General features: G+C 41.8%; 1 protein-coding gene across 1 annotated transcript in view; it reads left to right on the top strand.

Moving 5' to 3' along the window:
• LOC311238328 (DNA-directed RNA polymerases I, II, and III subunit RPABC1-like) overlaps nucleotides 1–395 on the top strand; it is a gene marked incomplete at both ends in the record, with an annotated part of 39,026 nt that extends 38,631 nt beyond the window's left edge. The window contains one exon of the mRNA XM_084326359.1: nucleotides 330–395. Within this exon, the coding sequence (XP_084182485.1) occupies nucleotides 330–395 (66 nt within the window). The remainder of the gene's footprint in view (nucleotides 1–329) is intronic.
• Between the last annotated feature and the right edge of the window lie 22,906 nt (nucleotides 396–23,301).

Below are 23,301 nucleotides of genomic sequence, written 5' to 3' on the forward strand. Positions count from 1 at the left end.
TATTGTACAGTATTGTAACGTTGTTTTATTGTATAGCATTTTATGTTTATCTTTTATTACTTGTGTGATTTTATATTCCACTACGGCACCTTAAGTTTGAGTCCCAAATCTCGTTGTATGCTAATATAATGACAATAAAGTACAATCTAATCTAATCTAATACACATATACACACACATACATATTACATACACACAAGTGAGACACATACACAAATAAATCAATACGTTGCTGCTGACCATTATTCATTTATAATTATGAATCCACTTCTTATAAATTATTAAGTGACACGATAAAGATATTAACGATGTGCTCCTCTGCCGTGACAGGTGGTGAAGATCATACGCTCCAGTGAGACAGCTGGACGCTACATCATCTACAGACTCGTCCAGTAGAGGCGCTCGCCTCTCGCACACTTCTTCTTGCACACACCCAATAACAATAATACATTTATTTTATATAGCGCCTTACATTAGGAATCTCAAAGCGCTTTACATACATGGCATTATAGCATACGGACAAACACAGTACAGGGACAAGAGACAAAACAGAGAGAACATTTTTAAATAAATAATAATACTAAAATATAGGTGTGTACAGATGTGAAAATGTAAGTGATGCAGGGGTTGGAGGGTCAGGGGTGAGGGTATGTGTGGGGGGAGGGGGTACATTGTAGGGGTTGATGCTTTATAAAGTAGTGTGAGGTGTGTTTGTGTGTGTCAAACCAATACTGAATTGAAAATTAATAATAATATAAATACAATCAATTACACTTTATAAAGAAACTATTTATATATGTCTTTGCTTTCAGCGCAGATGAGACTGAAAACCCTACTCCCCCCCCCCCCCCCCACCCTACACCAACAAGGGCAGGCACACTGTTGCAATGATGTAAATGGTTCAGTGTGCATGTTTGGAGTATGTTTACTATTTATTTATTACTTATTTCAGTTTTGTTTGCAGTGAGGAGGAGTGTGTGTTTTACTGTTTACTACTTATTATTACGTCATACATGCAGTGATGAATAAAATATTTGTTTGAAAACTGCAGTCTTTCATATGTCAACAGATTAGGTTCTCTATTTTCCAGTGGAATATAATACGTTTATATTCACTCTCGGAGGTGATAGTGGTCCAAATATGAAGGCAACACAAAAATGTATATACTTTCACATTGTCTGCAAAAAAAAAACGCCCAGAACAATATCCACATTAATGGCTGTAACTCAGAGGAAAATCACTGGGCGTTTAGTTTATTATGTCAAATATTGTATGCTCACACAAAGGTAATGTATGCTGGTGATTAACACTGCACCAGAAATTAAGGGCAGGTTCCCCTGGATCAAAATGTATAACACTTGATACTGACTCAAAGAATAAACAGCACTATATCCAGGCGAACTTTTGTCTGTAGGCTTTAGAGGGTTAAAGAAACATTCAAACAGTATGGGAAATGTACTTACCATCTTCTCCAGCGTCAGACAAGATGCCCATTTCCTCTCTGTGACACAAATGAATAGCAGCGGATACGGACCGGCGAGCCTAGCGGTTGGCTAGTAAAAACACATATATCCCAGAGGCTAGTGGTCCGTATCCACTGCCATTCACTTGTGCTAAGGTAGGTTAGCTTGGAGCAGGATAGCTTTCTACTGAACGCACAGAGAGGAAATTGGTGTCTACGTTCTTGTCCGACTCTGGAGAAGATGGTAAGTGCATTTCCCATCATGTCGGCGACGTGTTCCTTTAAGTTCACGATGGCTCATTCAGCAAGTCCCTAATCTAGACATTGGGATTCAGCCACACTAGGTCTAGTGACATTCAATCATTGGAATAACTGCCCTGCACTGAACATAAGTCAATTGAATAGCAGTGTCTTTCAAGTACCACCTAAGAATGCACTACCAGGGCTTGACATTAAGGCTTGTCCTATTGTCCGGGACAAGTATATATATATATATTCCCCAAACGAATAGTAACGTTATTCCATCTGATCAGAAAGTGCCTGTCTCACAGTGTCACACTGGGAACTCTCAATCTCTGTACGTCAATATTACTTGTCCCGGACAAACGGCGAGCGTCTTCTGAGTGCTTGCTTATAGTTGACACTGACAGTGGCACGAGACCCGCGGAAATATCAGAATGTTTAATAGAATGTTTAATAAAAGTTGGTTGTTTTGTTGTTACCTGTTGATCTAATCTGATCTATTGTTAAAAGAAATGATTTCAAATAAAAATACAATTATTTATTTGAATGGTGTTATTTATGGCAATAACAACTATACCGTAATAACAACTATACAACTATAGGCGTGGACCAGGGTTTAACCCCTGGTCGTCAAGAGAGAGGGGAGCTGAGGAAGATGAGCTGGTGCTGATGGGGAGTGAAGATGAGCTGGAGGACTGATCAGACAGTATATACCCCCCCCACACACACACACACACACACACACTGTGTTTAAGTTATTAAATCATAATAATTGTCCAAATCTCTTGTCGGTTTTATTCATTTTTTAATAGGCCTTTATTTCCAGGTAAGAGGTAAGGATGTATAACTGAGCAGTGTACCATAGTGCTGTGTCCCAAACTGCAATTCCACCATTCCTCCAACAGAGAGCACTGTCTGATTATAAGATCAAATGCTGTATGTATGATATTAATTTGAATGGGGCAACATTAAACTAATTTGAATGGATGGAGTTGACAAAGATATCACCGGTAATCTTAGTGGCTGGCTGCAACATTCAATTCATTTGAATAGAGTAGACAGAGATCAACAGAGATTCCTCTGAAAGGGTGCCATGTATGTGATGTGACTGATATGAGGCCATTAGAAATGTATCGTAACAGTGTGATAAGTGACGAAGCGAGGTCACTCTAACTGGGCTTCTGTCATCAGCATCTTAAAGGGATATTTCACTTCAGTAGAACTTGTAAACAGTCTTACCTTTATCTAAGGTCATGTACTTAAGGTCATTACATCACGCAAGGAGTGCGTTATAAGAATTAGATCATGCCTAGGGGTGGTCGTTAGGCCCCCCTAGGCATGATGTAATTCTTATAACGCACAACTACAAGTGGTGTAATGTCTTTTATACAATTGCCGAATTCATCCAACCTTATTGCTATACAATAAACACACATTAATTGAAGATTTATTCACAAAACCATCCGCAGAAAAAGTAGGTAAAAAAAAAAGGAGAAGTTGACTCCGTGTCTAGAAGCAGCTCGGAGGTGCGGTGTTTCAACGCATTCCATCTAAGAGTGAAGTGAGCGGTTGTTATTGGATTGATTGATTGATTGATTGAAAATGTTATTACAGATAGACAGTGCTACATCTTTATACAATTGCAGAATTCATCCAACCGTATTGCTATACAATAAACACACATTCATTTAAGCATAATGGAGATTTATTCACAAAACCATCCGCAGAAAAAGTAGGTAAACATTTTTAAAAGAGAAGTTGACTCCGTGTCTAGAAGCAGCTCGGAGGTGCGGTGTTTCAACACATTCCATCTAAGAGTGAAGTGAGCGGTTGGTATTGGAATGATTGATTGATTGAAATTTTTATTAACAGTGACATGACAGTGTCCTTTTGAAGGAGAGGAGGTTCTACAACGAATGCATCTACAGCTCAATACACACAGGAAGACTTTCGTCTTGTTTACATCAGGGTCCCCCATTTTCAATGCATCATAACATGACATACAGATAGACAGTGTTTCAGTAACTGGAGGAGACGTTGGTCGGGTGTAATTGACTATTCATGTTGACAGCCAGCAGCGCAACAGTACAGTGGTTAACATCCACGTAACATCCACGTAGTACATACATTAATATTAATTGAATATTAATTGAATTAATTGAAATTTTTATTAACAGTGAAATGAGAGTGTCCTTTTGAAGGAGAGGAGGTTCTACAACGAATGGCATCTAACAACACACTTCCCGCAATTTATATTTTGTTTCACAATGAGTCATGACCAACCAATTACATAATCCAACATTGTGTAAGCAACTAACACATTCCACGTGACAGAATCGTTTTTGAATGAGTCGTTATGACGCTATCAATACATCCATTCATAAAGATTATTGTCCGCCATCTTGGTTTAATTCCTAAAAACACGAAGGGCGGAGTAATTCCAAAAAAACGTAATTCGGTTGTGGGCGGGTTCTGGGATCACGTGGAGTGTGTTATGAGAAATAACAACGTCTAACTTGACTGTTTCAGCCAATCAGAATCAAGAAATGTGCATGCCATTGTATAAACTACTATACAATATACAGTTTTACTGCTATGTCCCTATGCTATTACTTGCTATACTATGCAATAATCACAACAAGTTATTTGCTTAAAGTGTCCCTTTTTTCCCTTCCTTTAAAGTGTCATTTGTGTTTAAAGTGAGCAGAATGTGTGTTTGTGTGTATGTGTGTGTTCATGTGTTTGATGTTTAAGTTAGACCCACATTAAAGTCAAGAGAACTACTTGAGTCCATGAACTTTCATTACTCCATGTGCTATTCTGGTAGGTATTGCTGGTAGCAGATGCTCAAAGTAAACTTTCTTCAGGTGACTGATTTTTAATGTGTTCATTTGAGGTCCAAACTGGTAATAGTAGCCTAATCCTGGTGCAGTTTCCCTAAGAACATGTCTTCCATTTATCGGTTTTACATCATATTTGTTTGATTCAATACTTTTTTGCAGACTGCCATCATGTGCCTCAAGCTTTTTCAGTGTAGGACACTTCTTAATTTCAAGGATGGTATCTGTGTCAATGATTCCATCAAGACTGGCCCCTAGCCAGTTTTCTTTCTCATGCACAACAATACCTGTCGTTGCCATTGTTTGCCCTGTAGTGTCCTCAAAACATTTTCTTGCCAAAGGCTCAGATGTTTGACCGTAGCGAGTGGCTGTGTTTCCAAAAAACTTGCAGTTCAATTTTCTTTCCACCCAGTTGCTTATGTCTGCTTTTTTTTTGGCACTTTACTTGCCTCGCTACTGGTTATTCAAATTTGTCTCTGGTCTAGCCAAAATGGACACTTCTGGGCTCTGGCCCTTTGTTTTTGTTTCTATTTTCTCTCTTTCATCTTTCCCACATTTGACATACTGTATCTTTCAAAATCTACATTGCAGAGTTTACAGTTGTGTTCTGCACATTGTGCGTGATCTTAGGGTAGTTTGTTAATATTTGCTTTCTTCTGTGGCTGTGCAGTCAACACATGATGTCAAATGGTTCCAGGTATCATGGCTGAGCCAGCCATCTCAGGGGATGAAAAGTGTTGAATAACATCTGCATCCGTCTCAAATTGCTGTAGATTTAACTTTCATACTTTTCCTATGTCCATGATGATCTGGCCCTTGAGCGTTCTCAACTGTGTCTGGCACCACATGTTTCCAGGTGGATTGGTTCCAGGTACAAACTTTGTCAGTGCAGGCTGTTCCTGTGAAGCCTTGGGTGACAGCAACTTTGACCTTGTAAAGTAGTCCTGCTGTATGACTGCAGAAATTCCCTCTGTTGGCTATACAGTCACAGTTAACACCTAACATTTTGCCATCCTTCCTATGCAGAGTTAATTCAACATTATGATGGTTGTTTATGGTCTGTGAGTACCGGACAGGTCCTTTTAGAATGATGTGTTCATTATCTAGCGGAGTGTGCAATATTTGGCCAACCCATCCAGAGCTCAGGTAATTTTGACCCTCTATGAGAGACCTGTAGTTGGCATTTTGTTGCTCATCACAAGCCAGGCGATTAAGGAAATAATCGTGAATACCTAGAAGGAAAAAAAAACTGTACTAATGTAACTGGTCTGTGATTTACATGCAACCCTTGAATGTTTACTAGCTAGCTAGTCACGTTAGCATATTAGCTAGCTACACAAACGTTACTTCATCACGTGAAATGCAGCGGATTAAGTGGTCATTTGTTTTCTCTTTCTGGCTATTGACAACCGATGTCTATTGATATGTACAATTTGAATGCTGTTAAGATTGCCATCCATACGGTACCTTCATCGGTAACTGGGGGCCACTGTCGAACGTCGTCAATCCAACTGCTCATGCTGCGGTCAATGCTATCACGACCTATCAGGCAGCAGCAAACACCACAAAGCAACTGCAGTAATGGGGGCGTCGCTAGATGGCGAAAACACACAAATTGGTCGACCAGCGAGATTTGTACTTTGTAGGCCTGCATTTTAAATGTAAGGAGTAAAAAGTAGGGTTTTTTTCTCTGAAATGTAATTGAGTAAAAGTACAAGTATACAAACCTAATTATACTTGAGTAAAGTACAAAACAATATTGTAACAAAGTACAATTACTCAAGTACTTTACACCCCTGCTCGTGCCTAAGGTTGCTGACCCGTGCTGTACAGTATAAATATATATATATACACGTATAAATAACTTACTTGGAACTTACCCTTGTGTTTGCTAGTTTATTGAAATTGTGTTTTTAAACCCTTTCACTACCACACTACCAAAGGGTTAACCCTTTCATGGCGACAATACAGAAGGTTAACCCTTTCACTACCACACAACAGAGGGTTAACCCTTTCACTGCGACAATACAGAAGGTTAACCCTTTCACTGCCACACTACAGACGGTTAACCCTTTCACTGCCACACTACAGACGGTTAACGTTCACTACCGCACTACAGAAGGTTAACCCTTTCACTACCACACTACAGACGGTTAACCCTTTCACTACCACGCTACAGAACGCTAACCCTTTCACTACCACACTACAGACGGTTAACTTTCACTACCGCACTACAGAAGGTTAACCTTTCACTACCACACTACAGAAGGTTAACCTTTCACTACCACACTACAGACGGTTAACCCTTTCACTACCACGCTACAGAACGCTAACCCTTTCACTACCACACTACAGACGGTTAACCCTTTCACAGCCACACTACAGGTTAACCTTTCACTACCACACTAGAGGTTAACCTTCTGTAACCTTCTGTAGTGTGGCAGCGAAAGGGCTAAGTTGCAGGAAATCACAGAAAAGGTCTTTCTTTATTGCACATGTCTTGGCCTCCTGGACGGGGTCCGGGGGAAAGCCCTGATTGGATGTTGCTCTCCAGTATCTGTGTGCTTCCTGAGAAGCCGCTGTCCCGCCGCAGGAAGCCAGACGTGAGTCACGGGGAGGGGGAGACCTGGACGTCCTGCGCTGCTCTCTGGCCTGATCGGATAACAAAGCACTGGGTGACGAATCCGATGACTTATTGCATTGTGATGATGATGATGAAGATGATGATGAATCTCAAGACGCTGAAGCCAAGACTGAGGTTTTAAGGAAAGCATCTGACGAGGGTATTCTATTCAAACCAGAGGAATGCAACTGGGACCTAGCAATCTCCCCCGCTTTGTCGTTTCACAATCAACCTTTCACAGACACAGTGTTGCCAGGATCAACAGAGCGAGGTTATAAATATATATGGTGACGCTATAGGGGAAAGGTCACGAGGTCACTCAAATCAAAAGGGTTCTCCCTCCGGGTTTCAAGAATTGTCACAGGAAATGTGGTGACTGTACGACTGTACGCCTAACGATGTGCTCATTTGGAAGGTTTGGCCTGATTGGGGGTCACTAGAGGTCATCCTCTTGGGGGCACTAGAGGAAAGGTCATCCTATTGGGGGTCACTAGAGGAAAGGTCATCCTCTTGGGGTCATGAATGTCCAGAGGAATTTATATGGTAATCCAGCCATTAATTTTCCAGATATCCAGTTCTCACTTTGGCCTTGTGGTGGCGCCAGAGGAAAACCAATAGGTTTGTTCTACCAGGCATCATGAATGTTCACAGCAAATGTTGTGACTGCACAGTACATCGGGACATTTTTGTATTGAAAGCTTGGCTTGATGGTGGCGCTACAAAAAAGGTCACAGGGTCACTGTGACTAAATCAAGAGGTTCCTTCCTCCTGGCAGCATGAATGTGCAACAGTGGATTTGATACAGACACATACACACACACACATAAGGGACCGATTACATAACCTCTGCCCTGGCTCCACCTCTGTGGGGATAACCATAGTGGGTGGGGGGTTTCGTCTTGTAACTCGAGACTCGAAGCACGCAATAGGTTGAGTGTGGTGACGATCGAAAGCGGCAAATTCAACTTTCCAACACTGTATTTGGATGATCTGTGAAAATGCAGCCCAGAGCCGACAGACGAGAGTAAAGTGCCGCCACGTGCACATGTCCCGCACACGGGCGTGACGTACCATATACGGTACACCGAACGTTAAGAGGCTAAGAGGTTGACACATTTACCTTTATTGGTTGTAACAGTATAATAATGAAGCTCTTTAACCCGAGCGGTCCGTCGGCGGACCGCAGATGACATCACGTCCTAAATCCATGTCTACAGACTGTATGGATTAATGTTGAAGTTTTTTTTCAAATGTAGCCAAGAGTAAAGACCCTAATCCTGTCAAAACAGTGTATATTTGCAACAATACGTTTGTTTACCAATAGGTTAAAGTGTTATTAATCAATTTCGACCGGAAATAAATCTGGGATTACAAAATTGGGATTATCTACCACAAAACTGAACGTTATTAGCATAGATTGGAGCGCAGTTAGTTTGTCTACTTTCTGTGAATGTTTGCTAACAATCCGCATTGCAAACCGATTCAAAATGGCGGATCAGTTTCCATAATAAGAAACATAACTATTTACAGTAGATTTCATTCACGGTTCTTGCTGCATGCCTGGTGATACTAAATCCAGATGGAACTCTGCCAATTGGAAAGAGTAGATTTGGCCCGATCCATAGATGTGCAACTTGGCTATAATAAGGTAATTTATAGGCCTGATATTCTATATTCTATAATAATATTTCAAATTGCATGTGTCCGGATGGCAGAATTCAGTACTGTATCTACAAAATCTTCTGTTTAATCATCTTCCCTTTATTAATTTGCTTATAACTTTTGTATACGTGATCACAAGAAGGTGTTGAACGAGCTCAGTGGCAGATTTTCATGTCTGGTCATTTTTAGCATGGTGTTATTCACCGGCAAAGATGCAAAGACAAATCATAATTTATATTCTCCTTTGTTTTATCACAATTTACTCAAGCCTAGTAACAGACACAGTATTTCTGACACTGGGAATACATTCCCTGATATCCATAGATGTCCCTAGATACCAAGAACCAAGAATTTCTCTGTTTTTCTAACTGTGAAATGCTATGTTTTTGTGGATTTACCCCTCTTTAATGGGATCACCCTGTGTTTTTGTGGATTGACCCCGCTTTAATGGAATCACCCTGTGTTTTTGTGGATTTACCCCGCTTTAATGGAATCACCCTGTGTTTTTGTGGATTTACCCCCGCTTTAATGGAATCACCCTGTGTTTTTGTGGATTTACCCCGCTTTAATGGGATCACCCTGTGTTTTCCCCCATTGCTACCGTTTAAACTTTAAAGGTTGCCGACTCTTGCTTTAAAGCAAAGCAAAGCAGAAGTCAGTCCTTGTTGTAACCTCAATACTCACCTTATATTATATTATTATATTATATTTGATTTAATTAAATTTGTATTTGTTCCGTTCATGCCAATGCACAGCTCCACAACAGTACAACAGCATAATTTCACAATAAAAGCACCTCCCAATTTGCCCTTTCCATGAGTGAAAAGGAGCAGGGAGAAGAGCATCTTATCTAGCCTGCCCCCTTACTCTAAACCATAAATACACAATAGAAATAGATGGTCTGCCAATTACACATATTTAACAAGCAATACTTATAATAACATGAGAAAAAAAGATATAATAATAATAATAATACAATAATAATAGGGAAAGCTGGTACCCCTCAACCTCATAACGTCTAAATGTTCTTTCTTTATACTTTTTCTTGAATCGAAAGACACATGTAGAGAATTTCACAGTTTTACGCCACCTACTGAAATACACATCTGCTTTAAAGTGGTCCTACATACTGGTGCTTTAAAGTAGTCCTACATACTGATGCTTTAAAGTGGTCCTACATACTGATGCTTTAAAGTAGTCCTATATACTGATGCTTTAAAGTGGTCCTACATACTGATGCTTTAAAGTGGTCCTACATACTGATGATTTAAAGTGGTCCAACATACTGATGCTTTAAAGTAGCCCTACATACTGATGCTTTAAAGTGGTCTTACATACTGATGATTTAAAGTGGTCCTACATACTGATGCTTTAAAGTGGTCCTACATACTGATGCTTTAAAGTGGTCCAAGTGGTTCTACATACTGATGCTTTAAAGTGGTCCTACATACTGATGCTTTAAAGTGGTCCTGCGTAGCACAAAACAACAGCAGTACTCCCAAGGTTCTAAACCTAGTCACCTATTAGCCATGCGATTAAGAATCAATGCAAAATTTGCAGATATAACTACCATTAGAGCACAACAAGTACTTGAAACAGACCCTGAAAAAATAAACGTGACATTCAAAGAATTCTACTCCAACTTATACAAATCAGAAACGACCTTCGATCAAAACAAAATGGACACATATCTTAATCAAATTATTCTCCCTAAACTTTCAGAGGATGACGCTAAACAGTTAGAAACACCGATCACACTAGAGGAACTCAAGAAGGCCATATCCGAAATGCAAAGTGGTAAGGCTCCTGGAAGAGACGGTATCCCACCAGAAATGTACCTCTCTTGTTGGGACATAATTGGACCCTTATTACTAAATATGATCTTATACTCAGTCAAGGAGGGGAACTTCCATAAGAACGACAATATTGCACTCATAACAGTCCTTCTCAAAAAAGACAAAGACCCCACCGAGTGCGGTAGTTACAGACCCTTAAGCCTCCTCGGAACCGATATCAAACTGTACTCTAAGGTATTAGCCATCAGATTACAAAAGCATATGACGTCTTTAGTTCATCCGGACCAAACTGGCTTCATAAGAGGCCGCCTGATCACTGATAACATAAGACGAATACTGCACGTACTAGATGCCGACAAGGACGACACCATACCTAAGGCGATGCTGTCCCTGGATGCAATGAAAGCTTTTGACAGGCTGGAATGGTCGTATCTATGGGCATTATTAGAGAAGATGGGGTTAGGTAAAGGTTTCATTGATATGATTAAAGTAGTATACAAAGACCCATCGGCCATGATTACAACAGGTATAATCACCTCCGGAATCTTTCCGGTATCACGCTCAGCTAGACAGGGTTGCCCTCTTAGTCCCGGACTATTCGATCTATCATTAGAACCTTTAGCACAATATATAAGACAATCCCAATCCATAGAACCAATCATAATCAAGGGCACACAACATAAAATTTGTTTATATGCGGACGATGTAATACTGTTCATGCAAAACCCCAACACCACACTGCCTCATCTGCTCAAGTTGATTGAGAACTTTAAATAAATTGGCCGAAGTCGGCTTTCCTTCCACTTAACGCCCCTGCAAAAAAAGATATAACCCTCCCAGGAGAGATACCTATGGTAAAATATTTTAGATGTTTGGGAGTGGAAATATTCCCCACCATAAGACAAACGGTGAAGCACAATTACACAAAAATCCAAAACAAAATCAAAGACGACCTTGATAGGTGGGCAAAACTTAAAAACTCAGTACAGGCACGGATATCAATAGTTAAGATGGACGTACTACCTAGAATCAACTTATTCAGCTCAATGCTACCGTTACCCCCTCCAGAGGGTTACTGGAAAAAATTACACTCCTCCACATACAAATTTATTTGGAATAACAAACCACCACATATAAAAAGATCCACAGCACAGAGAAATAAAGCAGACGGTGGCATGGCATTTCCAGATTTTTTCCACTATTTTAAGGCGTACACATTAAGACCATTGACAACATGGTTCGATCCCCAAGCATTAGTATCCTGGAGAAAATTAGAAGAAAACATAGTAGCCCCACATAGACTGAAGGACATATCATACACTAAACTATCAATCAAGCATTGCGAACGGAAATTTGGCCCCATAATTACTCATGCGATCCGGATATGGCGTGAAACACAAAAAAAATATCCTAACCCACATAAATGGCACAATCATACTCCCTTATTCAATAACAATGCACTCTTGATTGGAAAACGACCTATAAGATTCCCTATATGGGAAAAGCAAGGCATACACTCATTAGGGGATGTTTTTAACAAACAGGGTTTCTGTAGTTATGAAATACGGAAAAAATGTAATCTCACCAAGTCCACACATATTTTTTACTTACAGTTATTGTTATGTTTGAAGACTCAAGGTGTTCCATTAACGAAACCAATTGAACACCACAGATACCACAAATTCTTCTATGAAAGAGAGACATCATGTTAGGGTTTGTAACCGACCCCAAGCGCAACGGCACAGAGAGAGTTGTTTCAGAGTTAGCCAAAAACAAGGGCGTCTTTATTCTCAGAGTCACAAGATTGAATTAGGTGGAGAACAGAACAAACGGGGAATCTGGCATGTGAAGAATGTTTGCGGCTCTGCAGATTCTCCCAGAAGGTGGTGGTGAGGAATTTGCTTGTGACGTCTGAGCCGCTCTGCAGATCCCCCCAGCATACACTCCAGGTGGAAACGGAGGGAGAGAGAGAAATCCCAGTTAGCTCAGCGCACAACAGAAACAGAGAGGTGACTGATCCAAACAAATATCCAAGTGACTTGATCTTCGGTGTGATACACACAGTTAGCAGAGTCCAGAGAAAAAACAATACGGTAATCCAAGGTGTAAATCCAACAACAAAAAATAGGTGAGAACAGTATAACAAAAACGGGATCTCTTCGGTGTTTCACAAACACACAAAAAACGAGTGATCCAAAAAGAACTGTTTCCAAAAACTCACCAGAGCGCAACGCGTAAAGCGGGCAGATAAACGAGGCGTAGCTTCGTACGGGGAATCAGGTTCTCCAACAGGGATACTTCACGAGAGTCCTGGGGAGCAACAGACAGCGACGGGAAAGAAAGGCAGATGCAGGGAATATTCAAAACGATCCAACATCGATATTAGGGGGAAAAGAGTATATAAAGCCCTCTGGGGCGCTGATTAGAACACACATCAGGTGCGTGATGGTAATTGATACTTGACTTAGAAGTGTGCGTTTGGCCACGGACCAATCATCACAGAATCCTCACAGAAACCTTAAAGGAACGGAGCGTGGCGGGGAATGCAATTAATCAACAAAGTACCTTAAAGGAACGGAGCGTGTGGCCGGGAACGGACCAATCATCACAGTACTTTAGGAAGCCTGTGGTGGGGAAAGAACCAATCCTCACAGTACCCCCCCCTCCACGGGAGCCACCCGGCGACCCACTCGGCCCTGGCCTGCCCGGACGGGACCGAAGGAAGCCGGCGATCAGGGGCACTGGAGAGGGGGACAAAGACAGAGGCCCGGAGAGGGGGACCGGAGACGGGGACAGAGGACCGGCGAGGGAGGCCGGAGACGGGGACAGGGGCCCGACAGCGGAGGCCGGGCACGGGGACAGAGGACCGGCGAGGGAGCCGGACCAGGCGTGGAGGCCGGGCGTCGAAGCTGGACCGGGCCAGCGGCTGGGCCAGGCGAGGGAGCCGGACCAGGCGTAGTATACTGCAACTGATTCTAGTGTTTATTGTAACCATTTTGATTGTAATGTATAACATAACTGATGGGGCATACAGACCCTCATCTGCACGATCACACTTGCCTACTTGCTCAGATGCGTATGGTTAATGATATTGTTTATACTGCCTATTTCTACTTTTCTGCATGTACTATAATTGTATTGCCTGTATTTATGTCTTCTACTATTACCATGCCCATAACCAGGGCCCCCCCCCCCCCCCCCCCAAAGGTAAAAAAAATATATATATATATATATATTTTTTTTTCATACAGTCAACATATTCTTAAATAATAGCGCTGCCCGAGGCTGGGCATGATACAGTCAACATATAGCAAGAGAGAGAGCGAGAGAGAGCTCCCGTTCTACAGTCAATATACAGTGTACAGAGAGAGAGAGAGAGAGAGAGAGAGAGAGAGAGAGAGAGAGAGAGAGAGAGAGAGAGAGAGAGAGAGAGAGAGAGAGAGAGAGAGAGAGAGAGAGAGAGAGAGAGAGAGAGAGAGAGAGACACACATTGGAAAGAAATTGAAATGCTATTTGGCCCTAAACAGAGAGTACACAGTGACAGAATACCTGAGCACTGTGACTGAAGATCCTTGACTAGGTACAGACTCAGCAAGCACAGCCTAGCCATCGAGAAAGGCCGCCATAGGCAGACTGTGTGTGTTAGAAAGAGAGAGAGAGAGAGAGAGAGAGAGCATGTGTGTTTGTCGTGTGTGTGTGTGTTAGAGAGAGAGCATGTATGAGAGAGATAAGCAAAGATGAGCCCCTAAAGAATATTCAACTTTTAATGGAAGAACAAAACAGAAGGAAAAGATAACTTCACAAAGGCAACATGAATATACATAGATCCAAAAGGACAAAGATCAACACTTAAATCCAAAGAAAAGAGGGTCTATACCAGAGAAAACAAAGCAGCAAGGAGCCAATGGCCGACATCAGCTAAATAGGCTAGCCAGGTACTGACACCAGGCTACACACAGCCTTGGCCAACGGCCCAACGCTACCCAAGCTACACAAACGACCAAGACAATTCACACACAGCACATGTCGTATCTCCAAATGTTGTGAAGTAACATATGTTTTGCCTGGAAAAAAACATTGTTATTAACAAAACATTCGGGAGGGGAAGGAAGGAAGAGTGGGGTAATGTCATGACATTTTCATTCATCTTACCTGCACCAAGGAACACAGGGCGAAAGGCCGCAACACAGGTCTCCACGTTGACGAAAGGCCTCTTGCTGGCCAAAAAGAAGCTATGGCGGGAGCCTTGTCATGGTGCAGGCCCGACTACATCTTCTGTCAAAGATGATGTCGTAGTCAGAGTGCCAGAACCCCCTGCTATTCTCACGGCTAATGTCAATGGTCGTAGCACAAGCTAACAGCTAACTCTAGGCTAACTGATAGCATCAAACTAACGTTCCCAGCCCAGCGCAGCCGGCAGCTAACGTCGTAGCTAAACAGCTAACTGGCTAACAGTTAGCTCAACCCGGCTATCGCTAACCATTAGCTAACGGCTACCACTGAAAAACTGTACAACGTGAGAAAAGCAATACAGGTGCTGACACCAGGCCACACACCGTTAGCTACTAGTACTACAACAGCTAGTCGGCCAGTTTGGCTCCAGAGAGAGAGCTAAGCTAGCTACTAGCCAACATCATCATGGCTATATCCCGACTGAACCACACTTAATATTATAACGTAGCTAAAGCTAACTAGCTGTCCCTGTCTTTAGCCGGGATGGCTAGCCTGACTGAACTGTCTAACATGCAACAACTTTCATCTTCAGTCCATCTGCCGAACGATGCTGCACGCGCGAAATAGTCAGACGCTAGTGATGGGTCGGTCATGAGCGACTCGTTCATAAGAGCCGATTCATTGCCGTGAGCGTGAGTCGAATCGCTCACGTCTGGCAATGAGTCGGTTCACGCCCCCCCCCCCCCCCCCCCCGGCACGCACACAGACACACACAATGAACTCAACAGACGCTACCTGGCTGTAACCCCTCCCCTCATTGAAACCAATTCTGCTGCCTGCAGAGCCTCAGAGCCAGGAACGTGTCTAATGTGAAATATATAAGCATATAAACAAAACTAGATTTCAGGTCTGTGATGAAAAAGGGCCTCGCGGGAAGGGGGGCCTCGCAAAAATAAAAAATAAAAAAAGAATAAAAAAAAGAATAAAAAAATAAATAAAAAAAAAGATTTTGTGCGAGGCCCCCCTTCCCGCGAGGCCCTGAGGCGGCCCTGCCCATAACTGTACTCCCTACCCCTATGCTGCCATGATGCCTGAATTTCCCCAAGGGGATCAATAAAGGAATAATAATAATAATAATAATAATAATAATAATAATAATAATAATAATAATAATAATAATAATAATAATAATAATAATAATAATAATAATAATAATAATAATAATAATAATAATAATAATAATAATAATAATAATAATAATAATAATAATAATAATAATAATAATAATAATAATAATTCATTTAATTTGTATAGCACTTCTCAGGAACCCAAAGTCGCTGACATTAGGCAGAGAAACAGAGAAAAACAAAGAAACAAAAGGAACATAAGACCACGGGGGGAAACAGGGACAACAGCATGAGATACACAGAAACATAAAGCCACAGTAACAAAGATCAAAACTGGTTGGGGGGGGGGTTAAGGTTGGGGAAGGTTGAAGGCTATAGGGAGAACAGGTGGGTTTTGAGGCAGGATTTGAAGGTGGAGAGTGTGGGGGAGTCTCTGATGGTCTGAGGGAGGGAGTTCCAGAGTCGAGGTGCCGTGCGTGAGAAGGCCCGATCACCAACGTTTTTGAGTTTGGATGACAGGACAGCGAGGGGAGCAGTGGAGGAGGACCGGAGGGAACTAGGGTGACCAGGTGTCCCACCATTTGACCGAATGTCCTGCGTCCCGCATATTGAGAGGATGTCCCTCTTTTCGAAGCAAAAAAAAAACATTGGTCTAAAAGCCCCTCCCTACAGTAAACGTAGCAACCCGCCTCTTGTCCACACTGCTCGTGACGCTACCTCATATCGCAGATCTGATTGGTTATAGTAATTTAGCACGCTGTCAAAATGTAGCGCGCTGTCAACGTTTAGCGAGCTGTCAAAAAAGAAAACACAACAACATTACAAGCGAACTATGAATCAAGATGGAAAGCAGTAAAAAGAAACGGACCTGCAGTTACAACCAAGACTGGCAAACGACACATGCCTGGGTGAGGCCGATATCAGGCGATCCTCAGGGAGCTTTCTGTGTTTTGTGTCATAGTTCGTTTTCAATTGCTCATGGAGGAGAATACGACTTGAAGCGTCACAGTGGACGTGAGTCTCACATGAAAGTGGCTCACCAAAAAGAAACATCCAGATCTATGGATATGTTTCTTCTTAAACCAAAAAATTATAGCCAGACGGACAAGGTCACTGCAGCGGAGATAACAAGCGTCTATCACACTGTACAACACTCCCATTCATACAGGTCAGCCGACTGTGGTAGCAAGCTAGCTCCTGTCATTTGGCCAGACTCAGATATTGCAAAAAAAATATCGTGTGGTCGTACAAAAGCTACATCCATAGTTATCCATAGTTATTCGAATAGAGAAACACAATTTATTTGTATTATTATTTTTGTTCCCTAGTGTTCCCTAGTTCTGTGTTAACAGGGAATATCGAACACAAGACATTCCTGTCAAGTGATAAAGTTTGAATATATAAAACAGATGTTAGGTGGTAACAAGCCGGCTGCCAGTGCCAAGATGAATGTGGAGAGATATAATTCTGTATTTAATTTGTATTTATTTTGATTGAACCTTTATCTATTCGGTGAAGACCAGTTATTCTAATAAAAAAAATTACATTATCTATCTGTCCCACTTTGTCCCACCCAAATCTTACTGTTGTCCTGCTTTTGGACTTTTTGCATCTGGTCACCCTAGAGGGAACGGGTGGGAAGGTAGGGAAGAAGGAGATCAGTCAGGTAGGGGGGGGGCAGGCTATGGAGGGCTTTGAAGGTCTATCTTATCTTATCTTATCTTATCTTGTCTTATCTTACTCAAACATTTTAATAAATACACAAATTGGCCGTCTTGCCCAGAGTCAGACAGGAAGATTGATATCAGTTTCCAGAACCTAGGTGTGGTCCTCCATGCTGTCCTTCTCTGCTCATATCGCCTCAACGACCAGAACCTGCAGATTCTTCCTGAGCAACGTGAAAAGGATCCGTCCCGGAGCTCCTTGCTAAGCTCCCTGCCATCAGGGTCAACCCCTCCCACCCACTATACACAGACTTGGCTGACAGGAGGAGCATGTTCAGTGCTAGACTAACACTCCCAAGATGTAGCACTTAACGGCACAGGAAGTCCTTCATTCCGACAGACATCAGACTTTATAATGCATCACTGTGCCTCACTGCATCACTGAGCACAGGGTGACAGTTACCATCTTCCTAGACTTTTACTTTGACTTTTAAACGGAACATTTTACACTTAAGTTTCAAGTTTTTATACTTTTATACAAAATGCTTCTTACTGTTACGCTCCAGAGACTGTGCTAGACAAGATAAGTATGAAATAAAATAGTATAGCATGTAAAAATAGAAGTAAAAATAGAAGTCACAGTGTTCAGTATATACATATGTACAATGTTCGATGCAGAATAGAAGTAACTGAGTTAGTTACCATACAATATACTATGCAATGTACTAATATACAATACTATATAGTGCAAAGCAGAAATGGGATGAGGTACAATTTAGGTACAATTTACAGTAAGGTGTATGGGTTGTAGTGCAAATTCTTTACCAATAAATATAAAGTGTGTTTAGGTGTTCTAAAGTGTGGAGAGTGGGTGCTGCAGTGTGTTGTTTGTTTAAAGTGAGTGTGTACGTGTGGATGTGTGTGCTGTGTGCATTTGATGGTTGTTGCATAGTGTTTATTGTTCGTTGAACAGCCTGATGGCCTGGGGATAGAAGCTTCTTCTGAGTCTTTCTGTGCTTGCCATGAGACTCCGGTATTGCTTGCCTGACCGCAGCAGTTCAAAGAGGCAGTTGTTTGGGTGGCTGGAGTCCTTGATGATTCTCTTAGCCTTACCCCTGCACCGCTTGTTGTAAATGTTCTGGAGGGTGGGAAGCCCCCCTCCAATTGTGCATTCGGCTGAACGTGTCACTCTCTGTAGTCCGCTTCGGTCTTGTGCGGTGCTATTCCCAAACCAGGAGGTGATATTGCCAGTCAGGATGCTCTCTATTGTACATGAGTAGAAGTTCTTAAGGATCTTCTGACTGACTTGGAACTTCCTTAGGCGCCTGAGGAAGTAGAGGCGTTGTCGTGCCTTCTTCACAACACTGTCAATGTGTGTGGTCCATGTCAAGTCCTCGGATATGTGGGCTCCGAGGTACTTAAAACTGTTCACTCTCTCAACCGGTGCCCCGTCGATTCTGAGGGGGCTGTAGTCCCTGACCCCCGACCTCCTAAAGTCCACAATCATCTCCTTTGTTTTGCTGACGTTCAGGGAGAGGCTGTTCTCCTGACACCATCCCGGCAGGACCTTGACCTCTTCCAGGTAGGCCCTCTCGTCGTTTGCAGAGATCAGGCCCACCACTACTGTGTCGTCAGCAAATTTGATGATTGTGTTGTTATTCCGCTGAGCCACACAGTCATGTGTGTACAGGGAGTAGAGGAGGGGACTCAGAACACAGCCCTGGGGGGCCCCTATGTTGAGGGTGATGGATGAGGAGGTGCAGTTGCCTGCTCTCACCACCTGGGGTCTGCCCGTCAGGAAGTCCAAGACCCACTGGCAGAGGTCATAGTTCAAGCCCAGGTCCCTGAGCTTGGCTATGAGTTTGGAGGGGACTATGGTATTGAATGCTGAGCTGCACTTACTGTATATTTCTGTATATTTTTACTGTATATTTTATATTAGAATGTAACATAGGAAATGTATATTCCGGTCCGTATTTTATTCTCAGGCTTATTTTTATTCGTATTCGTGACTTTTGTTTTGTCTACCTAAATGTTTACTGTATACTGTGAGCCATCTGTAGTGCCAAATTTCCCTCGGGATGAATAAAGTATTTCTATTCTATTCTGTTCCTGACAAAAGAAGCCAGACTCCTCCTGCAATCAACAGTCATGTCCTGCCTCGACTACTGCAATGATCTGCTAGCTGATTTACCAGCTGTGCGCCACCAAGGCCCTTCAACTCATACAGAACGCAGCGGCCCGCCTGATCTCCAACCTGCCAACGTCAGCCGATTGTGTAGGAATCCCTTTGTTTGTCCAAACAATAGACCAGGGGTTCTCAAACTTTTTTATACCGCGACCCCCTTTTATTTAGGATTTTTTTTGGGGACACCCCAAAAATCATGGAATTTAAACGTGGAATTAAGGAATATCAAAATAAAAGCCTGCGTTGTTGAACTTGATCATGCATATTTACATACATGTGTTTCACTATTAGACCTGTATTGATCATGAAGATCCGTCTACAACATAATTTATGAGTATGGTTCCATGGTACCATGTCACCCCACTTCTCAGAGAGCTACACTGGCTTCCCTTCGCCGTGCAAATCCGCTACAAGGTCCTTGACCTGCACACCGTGCAGCGAGGGGAACGGCCCTACGTCCGGTCAATGGTCTCTAACTACACACCCTCAAGACCCCTACGCTCTGCATCTTCTAACTACACACCCTCAAGAAACCTACGCTCTATATCTTCTAACTACACACCCTCAAGACCCCTCCCCTCTACATCTTCTAACTACACACCCTCAAGACCCCTACGCTCTGCATCTTCTAACTACACAGCCTCAAGACCCCCATCCAGGCAACTGCACCTCCTCATCCATCACCCTTTGGCAGGGCTGAGTCTATTTGAGTTTGGAGATCGCAGTGTCAACTGCTTTTTCATTTGTTTGTGTTGGCTATCCTTTTGGTCAGGCTTATTATATTAAAGTGTAGTGCTTCCCTATTCAGCATTTAGCCTTCCTTTGTAGGCATAGTTGTTTTGGGCTATTTGGGCTATTTTTGGTTTATTTTACACTTTTTTTTATATAGAGGCTGATCCCTTTATGGTATAGTGTTTTCTTGTGTTCTTTTGGAACTGTCCTTTGCACATAAACTCCCTTGGTGGAGGTTTATTGTTTTATGTTTTCAATATAAACTCTGTTTTTAGGAGTTGCCTTTGTGGCTTATTTATTTTTCTACAAAACCTCTTTAATGAGTGTCGTCCTGTAAAATTGTAAACTGTCAATTTGACCCCATTCAATGTCTTACATATCTAAATAAATGGTTGACTATATTTGTTTTGCTTATTATTTCATGACTTTTCCTAATTTAGGACAAAATGGGTAAACATGACATTATAACATGACGATGTGTTTGTCCTCGGTGTTCCTTGGGGTCAGTTTGACCCCAGGCTTAACTTTGATTTGATTTTGATTTTATTAGGGATCCCCATTAGCTGGTGCGATAGCAACCAGCTAGTCTTCCTGGGGTCCACACACAAAAAACACAAAAACAATCACTATTGCGAAAAACAAAATTATTAAAAGTCAGTACACACAATGCATAATGAACCTACTGTAACAATTAATATAGCTAAAATTACATTAGTGTAAAACAAAAACAAAAAATTACTTTACAGTGTTAAAAACTATTTAAAAACAATTTAAGATTATTTTGGAACACCGTGAGCCTTCAAACATAACAATAACTGTGCGTAAAAATAATATGTGGAACCGGTGAGATTACATTTTTTGTGTATTTCCTCATAACTACAAAAACCCTGTTTGTTGAAAACATCTCCTAATGTGTGTATGCCCTGCTTTTCCCATCTAGGGAATCTTATAGGTCGTTTTCCAATCAGGAGTGCATTGTTATTGAATAAGGGAGTATGATTATGCCATTTATGTGGGTTAGAATATTTTTTTTGTGTTTCACGCCATATCCGGATCGCATGAGTAATAATGGGGCCAAATTTCAGTTTGCATTGCTTAATTGATAATTTGGTGTATACTATGTCCTGCAGTCTATGTGGTGCTACTATATTTACTTCAAAATTTCTCCAGGATACTGATGCTTGGGTATCAAACCAGGTTGTCAGTGGTCTTAAAGTGTACGCCTTAAAATAGTGGAAAAAATCTGGAAATACCATACATCCGTCGGCTTTGTTTCTCTGTGCGGTGGATCTTTTTATATGTGGTGGTTTCCGTTTGGCTTATGGTAGGGAATACTTCAACTCCCAAACATCTAAAGTGTTTAACCATTGGTATTTCTTCTGGAAGGAGTATATTTTTCGCAGGGGCGTTAAGTGGAAGGAAAGCCGACTTTGGCCAATTTATCTTAAATCCCGATAGGTCGCCAAAGTCATCAATCAACTTGAGAAGATGAGGCATTGCGGTGTTAGGGTTTTGCATGAACAGTATTACGTTGTCCGCATATAAACTAATTTTGTGTTGTGTGCCCTTGATTACGATTGGTTCTATGACTTGGGATTGTCTTATATATTGTGCTAAAGGTTCTAATGATAAATCGAATAGTCCGGGACTAAGAGGGCAACCCTGTCTAGAAGGGCGTGATACCGGAAAGATTTCGGAGGTGATTATACCTGTTGTAATCATGGCCGATGGGTCTTTGTAAAATACTTTAATCATATCAATGAATCCTTTTCCTAACCCCATCCTTTCTAATACTGCCCATAGATACGACCATTCCAACCTATCAAAAGCTTTCATTGCATCCAGGGACAGCATTGCCTTAGGTGTGGTGTCGTCCTTGCTGGCATCTAGTACGTGTAGTAAACGTCTTATGTTATCAGTGATCAAGCGGCCTCTTATGAAGCCAGTTTGATCCGGATGAACTAAAGACGTCATATGCTTTTGAAGTCTGATGGCTAATACCTTAGAGTACAGTTTGATATCGGTTCCGAGGAGGCTTAAGGGTCTATAACTACCACACTCGGTGGGGTCTTTGTCTTTTTTAAGGAGGACTGTTATGAGTGCAATATTGTCGTTCTTATGGAAGTTCCCCTCCTTGACTGAGTATAAAATCATATTAAGTAATAGGGGTCCAATTATGTCCCAACATGAGAGGTACATTTCTGGTGGGATACCGTCTCTTCCAGGAGCCCTACCACTTTGCATTTCGGATATGGCCTTCCTGAGGTCCTCTAGTGTGATAGGTGCTTCTAACTGTTTAGCGTCATCCTCTGAAAGTTTGGGGAGGTTAATTTGATTAAGATGTGTGTCCATTTTGTTTTGATCTGTTGTATACTCATCTGGTTATTTAGTATAACATATAATAATGAGGAGACACGAGACAAGGGTAAATTCCAGTTGACAGCTCTTTAGTGGAAAACTCAACCCAGGTGATTACAATGACGGCCGTACTTATTAGCAGGGGGCGTGACGGTATCTAATAAGGGGCAAACTTAGAATGTCAATACACAACATATCCCTCCCCCTTAACTTTAAAGGTTCCCCTAAAAAGTAAGTACTTAAACATTAACAAAAAAACACTAAGTGTCACTGTGGTTGGGTATTCCTCATTCTATAATTAACTTAACAAAATCGTTTTTAAACTTAAACTTTCATTGGCTAGTAACCTTTGCCTGAACTAGGGAAAGAGGGTAGACTACCTCAATTCCCAGACTGAACCATGGGGATTATTCTGCCCCAATTGTAAGGGTTAG

Source organism: Notolepis coatsorum (genome assembly GCF_963971535.1).
Source record: "Notolepis coatsorum genome assembly, chromosome: 12".
NCBI classification, from domain to species: Eukaryota; Metazoa; Chordata; class Actinopteri; order Aulopiformes; family Paralepididae; genus Notolepis; species Notolepis coatsorum.